Genomic DNA, 23,854 nt, shown 5'->3' on the forward strand with positions numbered 1-23,854 from the left:
TATTCTTATTAGCGTCGAGTCACATATCTCATAATAAATATATTGGCCTAATAAATAAGAACAAAATGAAGTAAATTATTCCACAAAATCCACTTAATTAAAGTTGATTAATTTTCCTTTTTTGAAATACTTTTAGGTCTCATTTTGACTCATAAGAAATGACTTTTATTCTTACAAATAATATATCAATTAACTACCTTTACTTAATAATTTCCTACTAAAGTAAGAAATTATTCAATAATTTATCCAACTAACTTTCTTCATTATCACCCCCATCCCCTAGAAAAGTGTATACAATTAGTGTAGGAGTTAAGAGAATTAATCAAAGACTTGATCTCAATTATTAATTAATTTTGTCTCTAATAATCTAATTTCTAAACTTGATCATGTCCATAATGGTTCCCAAACTGAACCAACACTAATGTCATCAAATAAGAACCCATCATTGTTGAAGAAACCGCCGTCAAGCAGTTGCTCCGGCGATGGTGATAATGGAGAAATGGGTGGTGGTGGTGGTGGTTGGTATAGTTGTTGAGAATTATGATTCATTTCCATACAAATTAATGCTACTAAATTAGCTTGTTGGCATTGCATATTAACTATTTCAGCTTGAGCTTTTGCTAATTGAGCTTGAAGATCATTAACTTGTTTATGAAGTTGACAAATTGTTCCTGCTGTCCCATAAATCGGGTCACGAATTCGTGAATTCGCCTCGTAAACCATACTACTTACTGCATCTGCTCTCTGTTCTTCGGGTAGTTCCTGAAAAACAAATTTAATTTCTTCAAAATTATGGAATTTAATAAAATAAAAAATAATTTTCTCAATGCTAGTATAATATTGTGTTAATTTTAAGTAATTTAATTAAATAAGAAATTAATTACCTGTAGCATTTTGATGATATTGCTGGCGCCAAATACTCTGTGAGCAGTTGTGAATTTAAGAGGTTCATTGGGAGGAAAATAAGGAGCCAAAACGCATTTTTCTACGCACCTTCGCCGGAGAATCTTGCAGGCGGCACAAGGACTAACTACCACCGGAGTAGGTGGTGGAGATACGGGAGAAGAGGTGGTTGTAGTGGTGGTGGTGGTGGTCGTGTCACTTGAACCCATTTTAGTGAAGTCGGAGAGACAAGGAAATAAAAAGAGTTAAGAGAGAGAGAGAGAGGGTTTGAGATGGGTTACTCCCAATTTGGTAGGGAGTTGGACATATAAATAGGGAAAGAGAGTTTACCAATAGGAGGAAATAGACAAATTAAAGAAGCAAAATTGTCCTCAATGGGATGATGACGTCATTCGTACATGTAAGAAATTAGTGAAAAGATACATGCCCATAGGCTCCCATTTCTCCCAACTTTTGTTTCTCTTCAGTCTAAAAGACAAGAAAAGTTTATATGTAAATATTAGAGAGTGATACAGTCACTCAAGAGAGACAACCTGCCACTCTTGGTGAATATTCTCTCTCTAAATCTCATCTGATTGTGACCTGTTTTAGTTTGGGTGGGGTTTAAATTTCGGTTATCTGTATCAGAATTGTTTGAATTAAAATTTTTTAAAAAAATATGTATGTAGAGAAGATGACACGCCAAATCTTAAGTGAGATTCTTTTTTCGTAAATATCGATGAGAGGCAATTGAGATAATCACATTTTGGGTAAATTATGGCCTTTTACTCCTACTCCATATTTGATATTTCTTGCTATTCTAGAATAAGTTCAAAAAGTCAAAAGCACATTTAAAAGGTTTGTTTGGTACTAGAGATTACAATCATGTGTGTATGTGTCAATGTAGTCCGCTAGTTATGCTATGAATTGTTTGGGTTCAGTTGAAAGCCTTCCCTTCCAAACAAAGATGAGAAGTTCTAAAATTATGATTACAATTTACAAGTCTTATACTAGTTTTGCAATTACCAAACAACCCTTAATCTAACAATTCAACTGGTCGGTTCCAATTTTATTGGATTTATGGGTTCTAGTGTGTGAACTTAGAACAGAGCAAACCGGTTCTGTTAGTTGAAAAGGTAAGTAAAAATTAGAAAATTGATTCAAGTTCAATTCAGTTTCTTCCCTACCTCAAATTTGGAAAGACTAGTCTTAACAAATTTCATTATCCTCAATTTCAAAATAGTTTGCTCGTATTTGGTCTAAATTGAATACTTTGAGTCTGAATCGTACTGTAAATTTTCGGACGAGAAAATAATTCGCCAATATCTTAGTGAAAAAAACTTGCTTTTCATTTTGATATCATCCACCATTTCAACTACCTATCTTTATCTCTCTAGAATAATAATTATAAAAAATGATTTCATAAGTTCCTTTCAGTTAAGAAGACACCAATTATAAGAAAACATCTAATCACTTTTCTAAAAATTTCAAACTATGTTATGAGCTAACCCTTGACCTAAGGAATTTGGAAAAGTTGTTATATATTAAATATTTTTCATTATTCTAATTCTTTGTAACATCAAGATAGATAATATACGTACATCTCCGTTTCAACCAAAAAATGTATACAAACGCCTCTGCATAAATGTTAGATAAAAAATGTGTTACATTCAAGCCACACCTAAATAGGATTAAATCGCAAGCTAATTCTATTATCTCCTTTAATTGTGGTACTTTGAATTAGCCCTTGCACGTGTTGACTTGCTTATGTGTTGCTTAATTGTAGATAAACTGAGTTTATCTTAGGTGTGCAATAGTCAATTCAACATGTTTCATATAATTAACTTTTAATTCAAATGTAACTCGTTTATATGCTTTAAATAGTCGTTCAGTGTCATTTTGCAACTATTTTCTTTTTATGTCGGCATTATATTTTTTACTCCAGTTGATTCTGATTCTATTTGATTACTTTTACTGGTAACAAAATTTAAACTCACTACTTAGAGTTACTGCCACCACTATAGCAGCTCTCGCTAGAACGTAATCTCTCTCCCTCTCTCTGTTTTTTTTTGTTGTTGTTCTTTTTTCATTCCAATCGATTTCATAATATCAAAAAAAACATAACCGAGATCTTTATTTATTTTAAATAAATCTTTAATACTACTCAAATTGGTGTATCGCGTTACTATTTCATATCTACAAATTTGAGTAGATACTACTGATTAAAATATATAACAAAGCTCACGTCTTATTGATGTAGTTTAAGTAAAATGATATAACATGACTTTTACAAAACTTTACATTCATATTCCTATGTGAACCAGACACCAAGTTATGAATCTATCAGGATTCGAAATCCTATTCTTGATCAAACTCATTAATTTGATTCTCAGAAACTGCGTTATGAGAATGTCTAAGAATCACATTATGTTCATGACCCAAACATTGAGTCATGACCTAAAGGATTAAATACAAGACCAAGAGTTTCATTAAATTAAGAGAACTTTGAATTAGAATTAGAACCCGAAGAGAAGAAATAAATGAGAAAGAATAATGTTTGGCACCAATGAGACAGGACAATCTTCCTACCACCATCGTGAGAACTGATGACGTGGCAATCAAAGGATACTGATTTCAGTCAGACTAGTACCCCGTCACCATGCGGGTCCCATAATTAGTTGAGGAGTCTGCCCCGGTCATCTCGTTCGACCACGTGGAAGAAAACACAGGTGAGAAATTTATTTCTCTCTCCAGACTTCTAATGATACTAAGGGTTATTTCCTTTTTGGTCACCTAGTTGTGATCGACTTCTTTTCTGGACTCTTGTTTTTCTAAATTAAAAAACAGTCCCCTTTTTATAAAATCGTCAGTTACACTCTAACAACTGATTATTTTATTTTCTAAATTACCCTTTCTATAAAACTTAATTGCTTTTTCTTTTCCTATTCCTTATTTCTTCTTCTCTCTAAATTTCATCTTCTTTTTTGCTTATTTCTTCTTATTCTCTCTAAATTTATTCTTCTACTCTCTAAATTTATTCTTCTTCTTTTCTTTCATTAAACTCATTTTTGTGACCAACAGATGATAGGAAACTCCTAACTTTCTATTTCTATCTCTAAACTCCCTCTTTAAAAATTTCTGAAGCAGACATTTCAAACAAGAAAATCAAGTTGAGATGATTGAGAAATAAATTGACAAGTAAAACCTGAATAAAAATCAAAATATTTTGGACAGAGAAATAAGATTTGAATTTCTAAAAGATTTGAGAGACTAAAATAAGAGGAATAAGAGCGAAGATACAAGAAATTATTAAAGCAATTGTGGATCCATATTTGTTACCAACAAATAGTTTAAATATCCCTCTGTAATTTCTTGCTTTGCTTTAAAGATATAAGCTTTGGATGTTATTGACATTTTTTCTAGATCAGGTAACAGGGTTTTACAAAATGCTATGGATAGATCTCTGAATTCAGAAACAAAATCATCATTAAAATCCATCCAATCTGAAATTATGGGTTTATGTTTTTTTTTTTGCAAATTGGGTTTTCATTTCTTGGTTCTTGGATTTAATCTTAGTGGATTTTTTCTCCGAAAACATTTTTGGTGTAGTTGTAAACTGGGGTTTGTTCTTGGGCGTGGAAATTTTGGTTAGATTTGAAGATTTTTTGGTGGAATTCGAAGTGGAATTGGGTTTCTTAACATGGGTTTTGAGATGAGTAGGGGTAATTGTTGAATTCTAATGAATCTTCTAAGATATAATTATCATCCCCAATTTAAAATAGCTCTCAATGCACTTGACCAAATTCTCCACGGTGGGAATCAGTTCCTTTGGACATCTCTCATCCGTTCTCATGCCCTCCGCCACCAATTCAAGTCATCTATCTTTCTCTTTACGCCTAAAAGCATAGATAAGGTGTTTCCCCAAATGGTTTCACCTTCTCTTTCATTCTCAACGATTGAGTTTGAATTCCGACAATCATAGAATGTAAACAAGCTCATACTCAATAATCGAATCTGGGTTTTCCAAAACAATATTCTTCAAACTGCATTACTTGATATGTATGCAAATTTTGGGGTTGTTGATGATGAGAGAATTGTGTTTGATTTAATGGTGATAGAGATATTTTTGCATAGACATCTGTCGTTTCTAGGTATGCAAAATGGTTTGGTGTCGGAAGCTATTTGATTTAATCGTTGATAGCGCAGTGAAGTTGTTTTTCTACTTAGTTTTGACAAACATTTCGTGTTGTTCTTGTATATATCTGATGAGGTTATAGTTAGAAATTTAGAGTGAAGAAGAATAATATGGAAAAAGAAAAGAAGAATTTTAGAGAAAGGACACGGAATAAGAGAGAAGAAAATAAAGAAGGAAGAAATAAGAAATAAGAAATAAGAAATAAGAAGAAGAAACAATTAATTCTTATGGGAAGGGTAATTGAGGAAAAATAATCAACTCACTGACGGTTTTGAGAAAAACAAATCATTTTTTAATTTACAAAATATAGGGCTAAAAGAGAAGTTGATCATAAATTAGGAGTCAAAAAGTAAATACCACATTTTTGTATTGTAGTGGGATTTTCAAAATGAGTTTAACCTCTGTAAGGAAATTATTTTATTATAAGTCTACAATTTCCTTGACTTTGAAAAACCCAACCCAATTTTGATTTCGTTTAACATGAAATGGTGGAAGTAGTTGAATTAGACAACAATGATTTCAATTAAGAGTGACCCATACTGTAATCTATGAAATTGGTTGATGGGTTCTTTCTAATGTTCTTTTGGTGAAAGAATACATATTTTTTTAATTAGTTAAGCAAAAAAAATATTTAAGTTGACATTGACGAACCTATTCTAATTTTTGTTTTCCTTTATCCATTCGCACCAAATTTAAAGATTTAAGGTAAAACTAACTCAGATATATTTCAAAAATATATGCCACCATTTTAATCTACTAACCTACTCTTAGGAGGAATTATCGTTATAACATTTTTTTCTTCCCACTCTACCTAAATTTAGTAAAAGAGTCTTCCCATTGGACTTTAAGAATATAAAGATAAAGAATATATACTATTTTTTTTTAGCCATATACCAAATTAGTGGTTCACTTCACTATTAATCAATCAATAAAAGAACTTTTTTAGAAGAATCAATAAGAAGGTTAAACTTTATATTAAATAACTTATCTAATCTCATGATAATGACCCTAAATAGTAATTCCTTGAACCAATTTCACACTAAACCAAAACAAATCACAAGTAAAAGACTTAAACATCAAAAACTGGAATTGTGATTGAATTCACAATCTTAGAATTTCCTTGTCCCCAAGAAAGAAGACTTTGAATTTCCTCTAGAAATAGAGGATGAAGTTACAACTATGAGATTGACTGACAAATGCAATTATGATCTCTCGTTGCCGTAATTGACACCCACTTCAAGAAAACTAACCAACGACTGATCTGGTACATGTTAATTTGAAAAATGTAACGTATGTGTCGTTATCGTTTAGAATTTCATTTAGGGGAATGATTTTAAATCCCTTGCACAAAAGATGTCCGAGGTTTCATAGTCTTTCAACTTTGAGTTTTGGCCATTCATAATACATTTTTGAGTAATTTTGTAATCCATCTAAGTCAATATACAGTGATTATGAGTTACATGTTAAGTATTATACTAGCATAAGAGATATAAAAATGCTTATAGTAATTTAAATTGATTGTCAACCAACAATGTCTGCCAATGCCAGTAGGGGAAAATGATAGTTAGTAATGGTCTCCATATTAGGTACGATGGCGTTTTTAATGGAAAGATATTAGGAGAAAAAAAACGTGGAATGTACATTTTGTACAAGTTCGCCAATAACAAGACAACATGATATGCTTCTTTTAACCTATTTGATGGGAGGTTGGAATTCTGTAACTTTTTAATTCTCATTTATTTTTTAAATTCTGTTATAGAATTGCATTGAACTGAAATTAGATTCCAAAGAAATGAGATGAATAACTTAAAGCGGCTGATTTGGGAAAATAAGAAAATTATTTAGGGAAAAAACGGAAATTTCAAAACACATAAACCAAACAAATCCTTAAAGTCGTCGGCAGTAATTCGCTGGCCGAAGTTAGCCGACAACGACCGGCGACTTCGTTCTCTCTCTCTCTCTCTCTCTCTCCCTTTCTTCTCTTTTCTCTCACTATCTCCGACGAAGGAGTGAATTTCAAACTAGACTCGTCTGGTTTGAAACCAGACGAGACCAGATCTTGTGACGTCTGGTTTCCAAACGAAACCAGATCTGATTTTGTCTGGAAACCAGAGTTCCGGCGAAGGGGCTTCTCCCCTTCGCCGAAGATAGAGAGGGAGAGAGAGAAAAAAGAGAGAGAGAGAGAGAGAGAGAGAGAACCGAGGGAGAGAAGATGAGAGTTGTCGAAGATGATGAAAATGTGATCGGGATTTGTTGTGGAGGTCGTCGGAATTTATGGTGGAAGTCGCCAGTTTTCATGGTAGAATTGGGAGAGGAAGAAGTTGAAAATGTAAGGGCGTGTTTGACATCTCCTATTTCGATGAAAATAAAAGAATTTCCATAGAAATAGGTATTTCCACCGTTTGATACGAAGTATAATTTCCTAGAGAATCTATTTCCATGAAATAGTCCACTTTTAATTCCTTGTCCCCCCTTGGAATTAGTTTCCATGGAAAGTAAAAAATCAAAATAAAAATATTTTAATATATTCGGATACTTGAAACCTAATATTTATCTCCATATACGTTCAAAATGACATTTTTACTCATAAAATGTAGCAAAATAAACTTGTACTTATACATTGAGCAAATTACATTTTTGTCCTTCTTACCAGATGAAATGTTTACAAAGTTGTCAAAATGACATTTTGGCTTTATATAGCCAAAATTACATTTTACCCTTTTATAATATCAAATTGGCATTTTACCCTTATGTTGCCAAAATGAAATTTTTACCCTTCATAATATCAAAATGACATTTTTAACCTTATGTGTCTGAATGACATTCTTACCTTTATCTTGTAAAAATGACATGTCCACATTTTTACATTAAAATGACAATTTTACCCTTTTATATTAGTAAAATCTCTTTTTTATTCTTACGTTGTTATTTTGAAAATATAAGGGTAAAAGTGTAATTTCGACAGCATAAGGATGAAAATGTAATTTTGGCAAGATAAAAGTAAGAATGTCATTTGACTACATAAAGAGTGAATAAAAATTCTTGATTGAATATTATATTCGTAGAAGTTAGTTGTCAACCAAATAACAGAGTTCGTAATTCCGCAGAATAATAAATGACTACCAAACGAAAGAACTCTTATTTCCATGGAATAAATTCCGTGGAAGACTTTCCATGGAACTCTTTTATTTCCATTAAATTATTTTCCTGATATCAAACACAACCTGAGGGTTTAAGTGTTTGGAGGAAACAAAATATTTTAAAAAAATTTATTTCCGCCCAAAACTTTGTAGTCGGATAATTTTTGTATTTCTCCAAATCACCCACCATAACTTAAATATCCTCTTCATCAAAAAAAAAAAAACTTAAATATCCCTGCTACACAAGGAACTAAGGGTGCGGTGCCGTTTTTCAGATTGACTTCTTGTTCATTTTGCCAACATGTCTGTCTGAGGATTGTCTTGACGATGAATATGAGAGAATATAATCCCGACAAATTATGATTTTATGATTTCTTGCAACAAAACACTAATCTTATCAAACATCATACATTTTAAAAAGTAAGCTCCTATTCACTTAAAGACACCCAGGTCCTCCACAAATAATTTCTTGAAAGTAAAACCATCATTGCTTACTTATAAGTAAAGGAAAACTCATGAGAGATTTGTAAAAAGGGGATTTTGGCGGGTTAAAGTTGAAATCTCCTCATTGATTATACAATCAAATGTTAAGGAAGTCCTTGGGTCATCTATGATGGATCCTAAGTATGAATGAAATACAATTACTAGAAATCACATTTCAAGTATAATATTTTGTACGAAAAAGAATCATAAATCATATCTTAAGCGGAATAAATTTATTGCTAAGATAAAGCATCCCAAACCAAAAAAGATGGGAGATTACTTACCCTTTTTTTTCTTTATAATTGTTGATTAAATAATTGTCTCCCACTGTTTGGTGTAGTGGCAGGACATCCCTTTTAAGCCATATGAGGTTTTGAGATCGAATCTCAGTGAAAGTAGTTTATCATCAAGATTTATCCTATATAATTTATACACTAAATAAAACAGATGTTGTCGGACTTTATGCGTTTTTAATTATTAATTCAACTTAAGCGGTAAAATAATGTGATTTCGAGAAATTACATTACAAAACTGATATTTTTAGTAATCGCATCTTTTCCATAACCTCGAAGAAAAACATGGATGACTTTTAACAAAAAAAAAAAAAAAACATGGATGGAATCATCCGGCTGGACCTCATTTGGGTAATTTAGATTGGTTGGATAAAGGTCCACACGGGTTCTCTTGTCTGGTCTTTCTTTATTTTTTTCTCACACGGCAAACAGCTATTACTAGTTTTTTTTTTTTTGTTGAAAGAACAGCTATTACTAGTTCTTCTTCTTCTTCCTCTCCCTTCTTCCTTTTATCTGGTCTATGATTTACATATTCTAGACAACATCACACTCCAAGTGTCTTTCGATCCTCTCTTCTTTTTTCAGGTCTTCTGTCAATTCCACAAAAAGTTGGAACCCACTTCTCCTACCAATTTTATTTCTAAACCCATTTACTCATAAATGAAATAACTAGTAAGTCTTGTCTAACTTTCTTTCACAAAGTGTAAGTTGGACCCCATAGTAAAATAGAAATCGATTTAGCCTTTATGTAAGATTGATAGATACATACATGGACTAACCTATTTGGAGACAAGACTAGGCTACTTGTCTGGTCTCCGAAAATACTAATGAAATATCAAAATTGTTCTAGTCTGATTGTTTAGCGGTAATACTTTGTGTTGGTCATTCTAGTTGGAGTCACATCCACATAACATAACCTGTAATGCTTTTGCTCCTTGAAAACAAAACAGTAGCTAAATAGACCAAATTTTTATTAAAAAAATGTATTGAAATTGTTGTCTTATGATTTATGTACTTCAAAATTGAAACTTCGGAACTCTATATGTCTGCTTGTTGTACCAAATGAGATTATTGAAAAAATTATCAGTAAAAAGAAAAAATAATTAAGTTTGAGGTATGTTCATACGTAATATTTGTTTATAGATTTACAAAAACAAATGTCTTCAAGCTTTTTCTTTTGTTTTTTTGAGAACTTCAAGCTAGTTAAAATCCTTAAGATAATAATGCTTCAAAACTATATTTTTTGATGTTTTGAATTGGAAAATCAGTATTTATATTAGAATTATAATACAAAATGATACCATGCTTACGAAAAATGATGCTAATTCTCATTCGCAAGTATGCAAGTTTTAGTTAGAAGTTTATTTTGTTTGTATTAACTTTAAGTTAGTCCGCTCATTTGAAATCCTGGTTCTGCACCTAATAGATGTGTTAAATATTACATCTTTTAAGGAAAGAAAACTCATTCGGCTATATGCCAGAAGAAATAAAACCACTATTCAATATCTTCTTTCGAAGACCCAACGTTATCTTCTATATCTAAGTAAAATCATATATAAACATGGACTTGTCCTCTTTGGAGAATATATTCCTTCCTTTTTGTGTAAGTTTGTAATAATAGAAGTGTTCATATTTCATACTTATTAAGTTATTATATTATTAAAGAAAACATTTGGTGAGAATACACTTAAGGGATTTGTAACACTTTTATTAGTCAATTATTTTTTTGTTTAAACTTATTCTAAAAAAGAGTCTTGCTTTTAACTAACACCACAAAACCAAAAAAGTGAAAAACTAGTATCTTAGAGATTCAAGTTCAAGTTCTATAATAAATGGATAATATGAGAGATTGAATCCCAAAGTTGTGTGAATTGTATCACCCAAAATTCTAACTTGCCCACTCACAAAACTAAAAGGATTTGGACTTTCTCCGTTATTTTTTATGACTATTTAGTCATGTCTCCCACCACTTAAACATTCTCTCTTTACACCTATAGGGGCTTGTCAAAGTCCAATGACCTAGCAATTTTTAAATGAAATGTGACTTCACACTGCATCCATCATAAGTTGCAAATCTTCTTTTCTAATGGCTACCCTTTTTCCTACAACAATAGTTAAAACCAGTTTGAGTTTGGAGTTTGCACTACTATAGATAAACCCACACCTCAATCAAAACCAAATAGAGATAGACTACTGGAACCAGCAAAAAAATCAGATTGAAAACGAAAACGAAAAGAGAGACATTCATGTCATAGGTTCATTCATAACCAGTTCCTATTAGTTATGGTTCTGTTACTGAAAATAGTTAGACTTGAAATGACAATAAGAAAAATTGTGAGGGACCCATCGACATCAAATCATTATGGAAGTGGAGTTGAAAAATTGGAAACTATCTAAGAAAATTATTAATCGAAAGTCGAAAACGATAAGGTAAAGCGCGTAGGGACATATAGAGTACCAACTTGGTGAATATACAAACCTGTTCAGTGTCCACATTGTGAGAGGTCTTTCAAAAGCATAAAAGAATGGTTTCACATCTTCATGATATATGCAAATCCTTTGCCGCGAAAACCTTTCTGATAATGTTATGTAGGTCAGTCACTCAGTTGCACGTGAAATGAGCTATGTACATGCACCGAAATACTTATTATCGTGTAATCATGTCAAGAAAAAGATAAATAACTACAAACTTTGTTAAAGTTAATAGTTACTGAGACACTTGACGGCAGATGTGTGTCAGGACTCAAGATGACGAACATGATACAAAAACTATGTTCGTGCATATAAAATATATGCAGCTGAAGAATTCAGTTTTGTGCATAACTGAAAATGGATGGGATCACGATCGGCCACTAACTTGAATCCTGTACAGAGTAGTAACTATTAAGACATTCAGAACAACACAAGATGTGTGTGTTTGTGTGTGTGTGTGTTTGTGTGTGTGCGCGTTTTGTGTGTGTGTGTGTGTATGTCTAAGCAGTTGCTGACAGGATCGGCTAGCCCACGATTCCGGACTCCGTAACACGATATGCTCGGGATCAGTCACCCTTCAAACTATGTACTCTATATAAAATTAACTCGTGGGACCGGGTCGGTCAACCCCCATCCGGATCCGGACCACAAGTTACATCAATACCTTCCGGTTTAAGTTTATGGGTTGTTCCAGATATCGACAAAAACAAGCTATACTACCAAATCCCTTCTCCTGCTACATGTTTCTAGCGAAACCAAATATTACAGCTTGGAAGCAAACTATCTACTATCACCTTCTTCCGAAAAAAAAAAATGCTCTTCAAGTGAATCATCCAGAAATTAGTCACGAATAACTTTTCGCTTGAGGATTACAATTCCTTCTAAACAAATACAGTAATGCACTGAGATTTTTTTAGCAAGAAAACTTCTCCAGAGCTCATGATAGCACAATGATGGTTCCTAACCCACGACCATTTAACCTCTTGACTAATTAATCGTTCATGACCATAAGGTGCCAACCTGAAGGCGCGGCAGTTCTCTTGGGCAACGTACAAGCAGAAACAACCCAGTCTGTCTGAAGTTTTGCATTATTAAACAGTTAGATTATAACCCAATCCCACTTTCCTAGGACAGCTAGTTTATCGACATCCACTAAAGGAACTTATTGATGGAGAAAGAAGCCCTTGCTCCATTCAACTACATTTTAAGATACCTCACAAGCTTAACTCTAAACTCTTTCATTGAACATAGGAATGAAGAGTGCAACTTGATAAATAATCTTGACTCTTACGATAGCGTTTAATTTGAACGTATGTTTGTCCTCATTGCATCAAATAAGTCAGAAGATGTTTCTCACAAGTGTAATCCGCATAGCCGGCAAACAGAAGCTTGCTTCAATCGTTATGGCATTCACACTGGGTGATGATTCCATCAGATCAGTTAAGTTTACTTGTTTAGCACATTCATAACCGCAGTTACTCAAAATAGAGCTAGTCACTCATGCCATAATCTATTGACAGTGTGAAGTTTAGATCAGTTAGGCTTTCACCGGAACAAATATAAAGGCCCTACAGGTGCTTTTTTGTGTGTTGGCGAACTAGATAGATTTACAAATTTCTGTGTAGGCCTCTAAGCATTAACATCTGAAGATTGGCGCTTAGTGAGTAGGATTCACTCTCATAATCATATGATGAGTACGTGCAGAGAGACTTCGCTTTAACTCAGCACTGGCGTGTTATCCACTTAAAAGCCCGAGGTAGACGCCAATAGACCCCATTTAAATGTTGCTTATTTCTTTGATGATTTCAATGCTAAAACATCTGCTTATCACAAAGACTTTCTTCTTCAATGTTTACATGTTGGATCTTGTCCGTTTACCACAAGAACTCCATTTAAGCACATAGGTCCATATGTGGGCTAGAAGCTGCTTGAGGACCATGTATCAATCTTTTCTAGAGAAACCATTTTTTGATATAACTTGTTTCATGAATCTCATCCACCTCGTTCCTCTTCTCCATTGCTGCAAAGATGGCATGAGGCATGAAGGCTATCTGGGCCAAGAAATCGCGTATGTACTTAAACTAGTGTTACTGGTCCTAGTCCAATTCTTTGATTGCAGGACGTAATTACTTCTGGAAGCAGCATTTGCTGTGCAATCAATCCAATGTGAGCAAACTGAACTCATCTAGATCATCTTTATTCAATGAAAAGGAAGGAACTTTCAAAAGCAAACAGCGGAATCTACAAATATGGAAAAAGTAGATTAGAAACAAAACAAGAATTAAAAAGAAGAGACACCACAAACAGATCCCATACAAGCATAAAAATAATACTTTAAAACAAAAAACTTCAAAACTTGATTGGATCCCGAATTAAATTCAAAGCAACTGAGAACCTTATTATCGACTTCAAGATAACATAACCAGATCAGTAACTATTCGCAAATGGACTCTGGTGATGCAAAAATAAAATATGAAGAGATGTGATTCATTAACCCTTGTCAAGATGGAAGTTACTTTTCGATTAGCTCGAAACAGCATGATGTTTATTAGACCTTAATAACTAAGCAGTACGACTCGGACTCGGCTCGGCCAAGATCCGAGTCCGAGTCAGGGGGCGAGTCAGCCGAGTCACTCGGCCGAGTCAGCCAGAGTCGATCTCTTTGCTTCCCATAAGTAGTTACTAATGTATGTACTCCATATAATATGATTAAACTTCAAAATGTATGTTCAAACTTCAAAACTGAAAATTAACAACTAATCTACAACTTTCTAAAACTATGTTTTGGTATTTTAAATATTTTATTCAGAAAATCCTTTGGTATATTTTGAATACTTACTACTAATAAATTTTTCTTTTTATGTCTAAAAAATCTTTTGGTATTCTAAAGATTTTAAATACTTACTACTAAATTGCAACTTTCTATAACTATGTTTTGGTATATTTCTAGAAAATCTTTTGCTATTCCAAAGGTTTAAATACTTACTACTAATAAACTTTGTAATTGCAACTTACTACTAATAATCTTTTGAATGAAGCGCAAAATTTTGGTATTTCTAGAATATTTTCAAAAACAGAATTAATATGTGACAAATAAAGGAAAAAAACTGGCATATACTAGTAACGACCCGAGTCAGATCCGAGTCAGGACTCGGCTCGGTGTATGTCCGAGTCCGAGCCGAGTCCTGAGTCACTCGGCTGACTCGGCCGAGTCGTACTGCATAGCTTAATAAGATGGAAAAGCAAACAATGGCAAAAGGCAATTACCGAATGTAAAGGTGGTCAATACATGGACAACCAATTTTCTTATATGGACAACTATTTTCAAGCTCGGTGCGAGTCAACTATGTTTGACTTAGTTGACTTTGATTTAATAAGGGGACAACTCTATAAGGACTTGAATATTAACACTACTTAATCCGAGGACCATTAACAAATACAATAGTTAAAAATAGAAAACCTAATTGTTCGTCTTCTTCTTTAAACCCTTGTTTCAAATCTAGTACAATAGCCATTTTCTTTCTAGATCGAACTTAAGCCATAGGTTAGGGTTTCATCCTGATATCAACCTTCGACTCACCAACTGTATTTCTCAAAGAAGATGCAACCAGTATGCCGCTCATCCACCAATGGAAGGACACTATTGGACAGCACAAAAGGTTTCTCATCTTATGAATTTCGTTGTAAACAGAGTGAAGCAATTGTAGTTAGATTTCATCAACAAGTGTTTCTTTTTAAACTAAGGTTGGTCATCAAACCTCCATGGAATCATGGGAAATCGAAGTTGGCCCACGTAGTTTCCCATGTGATGAATTAAAGGGCAACAAAGGGTTTCAGGGATAAAGATCTACTTGGGTTTGGTGGATGTGGTAAAGTTTATAGAGGAATTTTGCTAAAATGGGAAAAACCCAATATCAAGAACAAACAACAGTAGTTGGAGGAGTAATGGGTTCCCTAATAGAACTTCAATTAGTAGATTTCACAATGGTATTTTATGTGAGTGACCTTCCCTTCTCAAACCACCACCACCAGGAGCTGTGGGGACGCCTCATCTTCTGTTGAGTTTTTTTCAAGGGAAAAAACTAATTACATTTTGGGTTAAATGTGCAACTCCAAAGTTTTTCTCCCTAGAAATTTGTTGGTGATGAAGAAGTAATAGAAGAAGACTAAAGTCCAGGGTTTATGGAAAAACAGAGGGAGAAGTTAAAATAAAGTTCTAATTTTTGGAGGACTTAGAGTGAAAAATAATAGAGGGTTGTCCCCTTGAAAGCTGTTGTCCATATAAAAAATTTAATTTTTATAGTTGTCCACATAAAATAGTTGTCCGTATAAGAAAATTGGCTGTCCACGTATTGGCCACCAATGTAAAATGGACCAGGAAACACATACTTGTTGGAATCTGACCCAAAAAGGCTGAAGATGTTTTTTGCATATTTGAGTGGGATTCACTTGTCGAAACAGCCTGAAACATATACATTTGCGTTCATGTTGTCGAGGCCTTTAATTTCGACTAAAGATTTGCATAAACCAGATTTCATATGAATGAGATATTAACATTCGAAATTTGAGTTATAACATGGAGCGGGGAGCTAGTTAAAGTTAGTCCCACATCTAGTAGTAAAAAAAATTATGAAGACTTATATATACTTGGGTATTAAAACTTGCTATAGTGCTTTGCAAGGTTTGCACCACGCAAACCGCATACGAGCGTGGCGAATGGGCGTTTATGGCGAATTAGAGGCACCCGCACTTTGCACTTTGCACTTTGCACTTCGCACGCACGCCAGAAGCGTGGGAGCCTTTCTTTTTGGTACATTAGATGCAATCCGAAGTACAAGATCTTTTCTTATAGAGGTCTTTCCCGTGGTGATCACACGGATCACCATCCAACAGACCAAAATAGTCTCGTTGACTGGCCAAAGCACGTTGGACTCAACAGCCATTGTGACAATTGATCCAACAACCATGGTGATTTGTTCTTAGTCTATAAAAGACTTATAACGCGGACTGAAAAAGACATCAAAGTAACAAGTATTCAGAGAATAGTCAAGATAAACTCGCAGTGCTTACAAGAATTCGCCCGTTTTTCGATCAGAGAGAACCTCCAAATCAAAAAGCTAAGATAGATGTCAGATGTTTCTTGGGACGCAAATCACATTACTGTTGGTTCGAAATACAGTGCGACTATTGTCTTAAGGAAAGAGCGACGCGACGTACTCGCGTCTGTCCTTCATCAAATTTGATCATTTGTTAAGTTAATTCTGTTCGTATATGATTTTGGTTTATCACTGTTTTGAGTTTGAGAACAGTAAGAAATAATAGTCGGAACTCTGACTTTATGTGATCAGTAAGATTCATTTCTAGATTAAATTGGTCATCATCAATTCCTAGATGAATTTCAATAACAATGTATAAAGTTCACCCCAGATACAAATTATTATTATTTTGAATCGCAAACCAAACATGCTATTTTCTACACAGGCGTACTAAAATCGAAAAACAAGAACTCTCAGCAAATATATGAAAACAGCTTAAAAATGTACCTATCGCAAAATAGGGTTTCTAGTTTGTCTTTCTTCTTCGTTGAATCTGTTTTTCATTACCTAGCCTGTAAATCCAGTAAACCTAAAATAGATAATAATAGATCAAGTTAAAAAACAGAAATAGAAAGAAAGATGAAGATTGAAGTAAAGAATTAGGAAATTACGACAGCGATGAGGTGTGCAATGACTAGAAGAGCAATAACAATGAGAGAACGATCTTCAAGAATCCATGGCGTATCAATCCTCTCTTCTTGTTTCCCCATTTCTTGATTCAATCCTTCTTAGCCCTTTCAGGGGAAATCCGGAAAAGAGGAGTATTCAAGATTGTTAGTAATTCCCGGGTTTCTATTTATATAAACCCTAAGAAAGGCGGGTGCGGGTAATAAACTCGGGTCTTGATTTATGCATACTTGGTTCGGTCCAAGATTGATCCCTAAAGGCCCAGCGATGAGTTGGGCCAGTTTAACTTTGGGAAATTCTCTAGGCGGCCCTTTTTTTTTGTGTGCCTAGTGATAGGTCTATGTCATCTTATTTGACTTTGGTCAACTTTAAGCAACCGTTGTTTCTTAACCTTTCTTTCCTACTTCATTTTTGAAGAACAAACAAAGAAGAAGGAGAAAAAGAAGTTTAATAGGAAAGAAAAAGGAGATTGTAATTATTGTAAGAGGTTTAAATATGGTAATGGGAAGTTTACCCAATAGCTCGATACCCTTTCTCAAATTTCTAAAATACTAAGCAAAATTGGCTACCCCAAAGCTCGAAGAGGTGCTACGGGGCTGGGTCTAACTCATACATTCAGATTAAGAATTCTCTTATATTAATCATTTTGGAGTTTAAAGATTTTAAAATATCAGTGGGTAATATTCAATTAACTTGAATAACTAAACGATTACCATTTCAACAAAAAAACCAAACGAATTCCACCAAATGCCACACAACATGCCTCTACAACTCATATAAACCCAACAAAGGATATGTAATTAAAAAAAATGGAAAAGATAACCATGATTGAATTTGATTCCCACCACTCAATAATTCCCAACCAAATACCAAATCCACTAATAAGTCTAATTCAGAGAACAAATTAATTAAAATTGTGGACGCCATCAATGATGGATTCTTGATGGAGACGGCTAAAAAAACAAAAAAATGTTATTTGGGCTCGAATTTTAGAGTCAATCATAGACTGGTCTTGGTTTATGTGGGTAGCTCGAAGCCTCTAACGTAGACCGACCATAGGGCCGATTATGGTGGGGTCTAAAATTCGGGTCAAATAACATGGACTTTAAAATGAAATGGGAGAAAAATTTCCTTTTTTTCTTCTTGTAGTTCAAATGGGGGCTGGAAGTGTCAAACTTTTCTTTCTTGCCGTGTCACGACCGTTGTAAAGCGAAGTCAGACTTTAGAACTGCTATTTTGCGCTGGATGTGCGTGATTACCACCATTTATTTCATCATTTTCTCTCTCTCTAAACTTATCTCTCTCTTGATCATCATTTTCTCTCTCTAAACTTATCTCTCTCTCTTTCTGCCTCTATTACCAGATTCCTCTTTCTTCTTCTTCTTCTCTAAACCTGATAAACCCTTGTTAACAATCTATCTAATTTATCTCTCTCATATTGACCTCAAGAATCAGTTTTTTGCTCTTCATTGAAACCAGACTTGTCTGCTTAACTATGGTTCAAATCAGAGAATTGTATCCTTTTCTTTCATTTTTAGAATCTAATTATGGAACTAGTTCAAATCAGTTTTTGCTCTTCATTAAATTAGTTCTTCCCATTTATACTTAAACTTCCTATTTCATCTATTTTAAGAACTACTTAATTTGTTTATATTTGGAGATGAATCTGTCTGTATATAGGGTAAGTTTCTTAATGTAATTATTTGATTATAAATTTGTTCAATTTGGGCTTGAACTGGAGTAAAAGCATCAACCTTTTTTTTGTTCAATCTGAATTATTATAGAAAAATTGGTATATTTCATTGATATAGAATACTAGAACACTAATTTTTTTGTTCAATTTAATTCCACCATCGTCAACCTTTATGAGCTTGTTATATAGTGTTAGGGGTTAATTACTTGTTTTTCTAAAGCACCTTGCTCGAACAATACGTCTAGGTAGTGTCATTCTAAAGATAAACCTGACTTGTAAAATTGGAAATTTGTTCATTGCATATGGGATTGAAGTTATGAGGTTGTGGGTGCAAATGGGGAACTAAGAATTTTTCTCATGGTTGGTTTCCTTGACCTAGTTTTTCGATGGGAATAGTCGGATTGTTATGCCCATGTCATTGGATGAGGTAAGAAAAATGATCAGAGTTGAGTATTAAGTTGATATCTAAGTATGAAATTTATCCATTGACTGAGCTATATTTATGGTCGCTTGCAGTATCAGGTAGCTCAGATGTACATGGTCATGAAGATGCAACAACAAAGTACGTCGGGTAGTGAAGGGGTGGAGGTGTTAGAAAATAGGGCTTTTAAAGACAATGTGTTTGGGAAGGGTCAATACACATCTAAAGTTTATCACTTACAAAGGTATCCTCTTATTTCTCTATTTCCGATTTCGAGTTTCAGGTCTTCCATTGGGAGTTGTAGACTTCTAGTAGGATTGGTAATGGTATCTAGAAACAAGGATGTGCATTAAGGAAGACAAGATAGTGTACTTTTTAGCTCGTAACTTTGTGGTTTTTGGGTTATATTTAAGATGATGTGAAGAATGGAGAATAACTTTATTGAATTCGAGTAAAAGAACATTGCTGGAGTGGGATAAAAAGGATGGAATTCTATGGCGGTTGAGAACTACATTGGCATCTAGTCAACGATGATTCTACCTAGTTAACATTGAAAACAGATTTGGAAAAGAATAACAGTTAAAATCCATTTGAGCTTTAGTGACAATTATCCATTGTTTGATTAGCTTATTACTTTAGATTGCTTTATTTGAGCTTAAGGCACAAATTGACCTAAACCCGGCCAAATTCTTATTCTTAAGTATCAGCTCGTCTTACATGAAGGTTTTGTCTCCTGATGTAGCTGCACAATAACTTTCCACATAAGTGGTATTAAAGCTCTTTTGGTTGCTTTTACTTTTAATTATCTAGATTGGTGATTGGCTGGGTGTTGCTGTAAACACTAAAATTATGAGCTCTTCCTCGTATGTCATTCCTATTCCTTGGCCATGTTCATAATCTCTTTTATATCTATACTCTCTGCAGCAAAGCTCCTGCTTGGCTGACAACTTTTGCCCCAACAGATGCTCTCCTCATGCAAGAAGAGGCTTGGAATGCATACCCAAGATGCAAAACAGGTCTGTCCTAAAATATACTCCCGAGATTTATTCGGTTCATTTTTTCTGTGGTTCCTTATACTGATTATAGTATTTTTGTTTTTGCCCTTTTCTGGTCGCTGGGATTATACTATGCAGTGATCAAGGTAATCTTTTTGACATGCTCTGATACTCTTTAATGTCTATGAAGTTGTACTTAACGGGTTTATCTTTAAGAAAATAATTTATTGTGTAGGTTCCAGTTAGTATGCATATTGTTACCATTTCGTCTGATATATGCTCAATTTTTTTTTTGCAGTGCCCGTACTTTGGAAGGTTCAGTCTAACCATTGAAACTATACATAAGGCTGACAATGGAAGCTCTGAAAATGTGAGTTTCAAGATGAAAAAAGAAGTCTTTTCTAGATGAGTGGATTTGCTAGATTGTTTGATTTAAAAATTTTATTTTCTTTTTCTTCACTCCATCCATATCTTTATCCATATTTAGCATAAACGGGGATCCTTTATTCGCCTGACTTTAATTAATTATTGATAAATTAGGTGCATGGTTTAAGCAAGGAACAACTAGCGACTAGGGAAGTGGAAGTTATTGACATAGCTTCGTCTGTGAGAGACTATTGGAGTTATGTTGTTGGTACGAACCATGAGGACTTGGCAAAATTCAAATCATTGAGGACAAACCGGGGTCCGCTTGTAGAGGGATGGCAGGTTTGAGATTCCTTAGCATGAACCTTAACATCTTTACTTTCTTTTCAAGTAGCTGATTCTCTCAGAACCTTAATCCGCATCAAACTGATCATTCTCATTGATGCATGTGGATGTGTTGCTTAAATGAGCAACCCCAAAGATTCACCTTCATTCATGCTCAACTTTATGAGAACTTATTTTCTCATATATATTCATTAGTTTGTGAACTCATTCTTTGCATTAGTTAATACCGGGCAACACCCTTATTTGAACTAATCTAGTTTTATCATATGATAAAAGCAATAGATTTACACTCAGATGAATAAGCAACCATAGTCTGAGTTGGTAACTAGTCCTGCAGAAGTTCAACCCACTATCCTATCTGGACGACATATTGAGTAATGTTCCATGTAACAGATATCCTATCCGTAGTTGTTTCACTTATTTATCAAAATGTCAATTACTAAATAGGAAAATAATAAAAGTAAAACATGGATATATGGAGCCTGATTGCTGAATGATCGAAAAATTGTAGGGTAGAAAACCACAATTCTTTGTTTCCCAAGGGATGCAAAACTGCGAAAGTAGAAATCAATGTAAATATTTCTCTTCTCAAGCAAACTAAACAAAATCTTGGTTTGCAATGTTCATCTTGAAACTAAATTGCGTGGATAATCTGCATCTTGACCTAAAGACTTACACGAAAACCGTAGGTCAGATGAGGAATGGGTATTACTACAATGCTATTTCCTGCAAGTTTTTATTGATAAAATTACAAAAAAATTTCTTGTATGGTTTCATGCATCATGCCTGCCAGTGTGAAGTCGTGAACACGAATAGTGAGTGCAGAACCATTAGTTGAGGATTTGCTTTGTAGTGTCTTTATTTCTGCTGCCTGTTTGCCTATGCTTTAATAAACTTAGCTTCTTCTATGATGTGCAGGATACATGTGAACCAGTAATGACAGCGTACAAATTGGTCACTATAGATGCTCCATATTGGGGTTTCGGGTATCGGATCGAACAAGCTTTACTTGCAGTATGTTTCAACTAATTATACTCTTAAGTAAATATTATCTTAGCTATCTGATTTTTTCCCAGCATCCTGAAGGCTTTGTAGGAGCTATTATTTGCAATTTTATACACTCCACAAAATTATATATACTTCACGGAATGTTTGCTCACATACTTTTGCAATTTCTCGATTTGAAATTTATAGGCATCCCCTGTTTGACTATAAAATCTCCCAAGCGCCTTTGACTTGGTTCCGTAGGGCACCATCGAGCTTCTTTCGCTTGGGTCCATTGGGCACCCAAGTGAGTTGGCCGCCCACTTCACTGCACGAAGCCCACGGCCCCTTAACAAATTACAGAGCCTGTACTTCAAAGTCAAAGGCACTCAAGAAGTCAAGAGTGCCTTAGTCAATCATGGGGTGCCTACCGCATATTCGTTTAAATCACTCGCGAAATATTTTGAAGAAATGTTTTTTCAATTGCGATAAACTTCTATAGTTCTATGTGCTTCATATGAAAGTAATGTTCTATGGGTTGTCAAAACTTTAACTATTGTGTAGAGTAGAAGTAAAGATTTTGATTTCGTGGACGTATCTTTACAGGGTGAAAGGGCACTCTTTTTGGAAAGTCACAGGAATTGTTTTGCTTGGATAGATGAATGGTTCGGGATGACAATGGAACAGATTCGTGAGCTTGAAAAACAGAGTGATTCTTCCTTGAACGAGGTAAGCAACTTCTAGACCTCAAAAAAGTAAACGGAATATATATATATATAAGTCCATGAATGGATTTAAATCACTTTTCTCATTATATTTTAGTTCGATTATATTATCCGTCTACTTTAGATCTTGGTCCTGTATCATTTTCCTTTTATGATATGCTTAATGCTGTATAACATACACCTCGTGCCCATTTCTTTGTACGTTAATGGCAATAACTTTCAACGTCACCGTAATTTAGATACGAGTTCTTGAATAAGTCAGAAATTATATTTTTCACCTTTTTGGAGGTTGACATAGGTTATTAATTGGAAAATATTCTGATTGATAACCTAGTTTGATTTTTCGAGCTCGAAGAAAGAGCTGTTATATTCCCATTGATGATAAAATCAGCAGAAACCTTATAAACTTGTGCAGAACTAGAGCAAATATTGTGAAAATCTCCGGATAAACGTAGAAATGATGCTTAAGTAAGTCTATCTTTGTGAATACAGAAACTGAGCAAGGTAAATTCAGCGCCTAATGGAGAAGAACTCGACTTAAACGATAGTGAAAAAACTATGAAGCATCTAATCACAACCTAGAGCATTTGAAAAACAGGTTTCATATTTTGCTGCATTAAAACCTGAAGATTGGCTAGACACCCGGTAACCTCTTACTATTTCTCGATTACTTGGAAACAAATAGCTACTTATAGTAGCCATTATTCTTCAGATGTGATGGAAAAGAAGGAAAATTCTGTATAGAGAACAATTGTTTATTTTATAAAAATTTATTCTGTTCAAGATTCCTCGTGTTAGTAGCATTTGTTTTCGTATAGACGGATAAGGTTCCTCGGACATGTCAACTTGTGCTATTCCTCGTGCTATGATATTTTTGTCATGCCTAATATTCACATTGCCCATGCTATTGATACTTATAAACTGCTTAAGATACGGATCATAGATCCCGACGTGGTCGTTATTTTGTGACTCAAGCTACATAAATCTAGCATTACAGAATCTGAGAAAATTTTGAGGTATTAGTTGTACTGCACTTTTCACACCTTCCTCTTGTTCAAAATCCTGAACTTGCTCTGTTTCCTCATGACTGATAATACCTAAAGAGGATGAGCTAGAGAAGATGAGCCATTTTTTGGC

At 34.1% G+C, this 23,854-nt stretch overlaps 2 protein-coding genes and 1 long non-coding RNA gene across 4 annotated transcripts; 1 reads left to right on the forward strand and 2 right to left on the reverse strand.

Annotated features, from left to right (window-relative positions):
- Nucleotides 1-241: 241 nt before the first annotated feature.
- On the reverse strand, nt 242-1,188 carry LBD1 (LOB domain-containing protein 1). Its single transcript, XM_086670798.1, has 2 exons — nt 885-1,188; nt 242-762 (listed from the first exon to the last, which is right to left on the reverse strand). The coding sequence occupies exons 1-2, from the start codon at nt 1,110-1,112 to the stop codon at nt 385-387; spliced, it is 606 nt and encodes a 201-aa protein (XP_086526924.1). The 5' UTR covers nt 1,113-1,188; the 3' UTR covers nt 242-384.
- Nucleotides 1,189-10,780: 9,592 nt separating this feature from the next.
- On the reverse strand, nt 10,781-17,334 carry LOC147568265 (uncharacterized). Of its 2 annotated transcripts, XR_015231009.1 has the most exons (5): nt 17,173-17,334; nt 17,009-17,090; nt 12,130-13,706; nt 11,473-11,569; nt 10,781-11,095 (listed from the first exon to the last, which is right to left on the reverse strand). It is a non-coding gene; the product is annotated as an uncharacterized LOC147568265 (long non-coding RNA). The 2 variants fall into 2 exon arrangements; XR_015231008.1 differs by having other exon boundaries at nt 11,473-13,706.
- Nucleotides 17,335-18,431: 1,097 nt separating this feature from the next.
- LOC147568266 (uncharacterized) lies at nt 18,432-23,500 on the forward strand. Its single transcript, XM_086654722.1, has 10 exons — nt 18,432-18,703; nt 19,278-19,308; nt 19,398-19,546; nt 20,227-20,318; nt 20,436-20,443; nt 20,596-20,667; nt 20,838-21,005; nt 21,927-22,022; nt 22,599-22,721; nt 23,210-23,500. Exons 1-10 carry the CDS (start codon nt 18,684-18,686, stop codon nt 23,297-23,299), a joined length of 849 nt encoding a protein of 282 aa, XP_086510848.1. The 5' UTR covers nt 18,432-18,683; the 3' UTR covers nt 23,300-23,500.
- The last annotated feature ends 354 nt before the right edge of the window (nt 23,501-23,854 follow it).

The sequence above is a fragment of the Eschscholzia californica genome, unplaced genomic scaffold (assembly GCF_041429995.1).
Source record: "Eschscholzia californica isolate CP2 unplaced genomic scaffold, dmEscCali1.0.p SCAF_1, whole genome shotgun sequence".
NCBI lineage: Eukaryota > Viridiplantae > Streptophyta > Magnoliopsida > Ranunculales > Papaveraceae > Eschscholzia > Eschscholzia californica.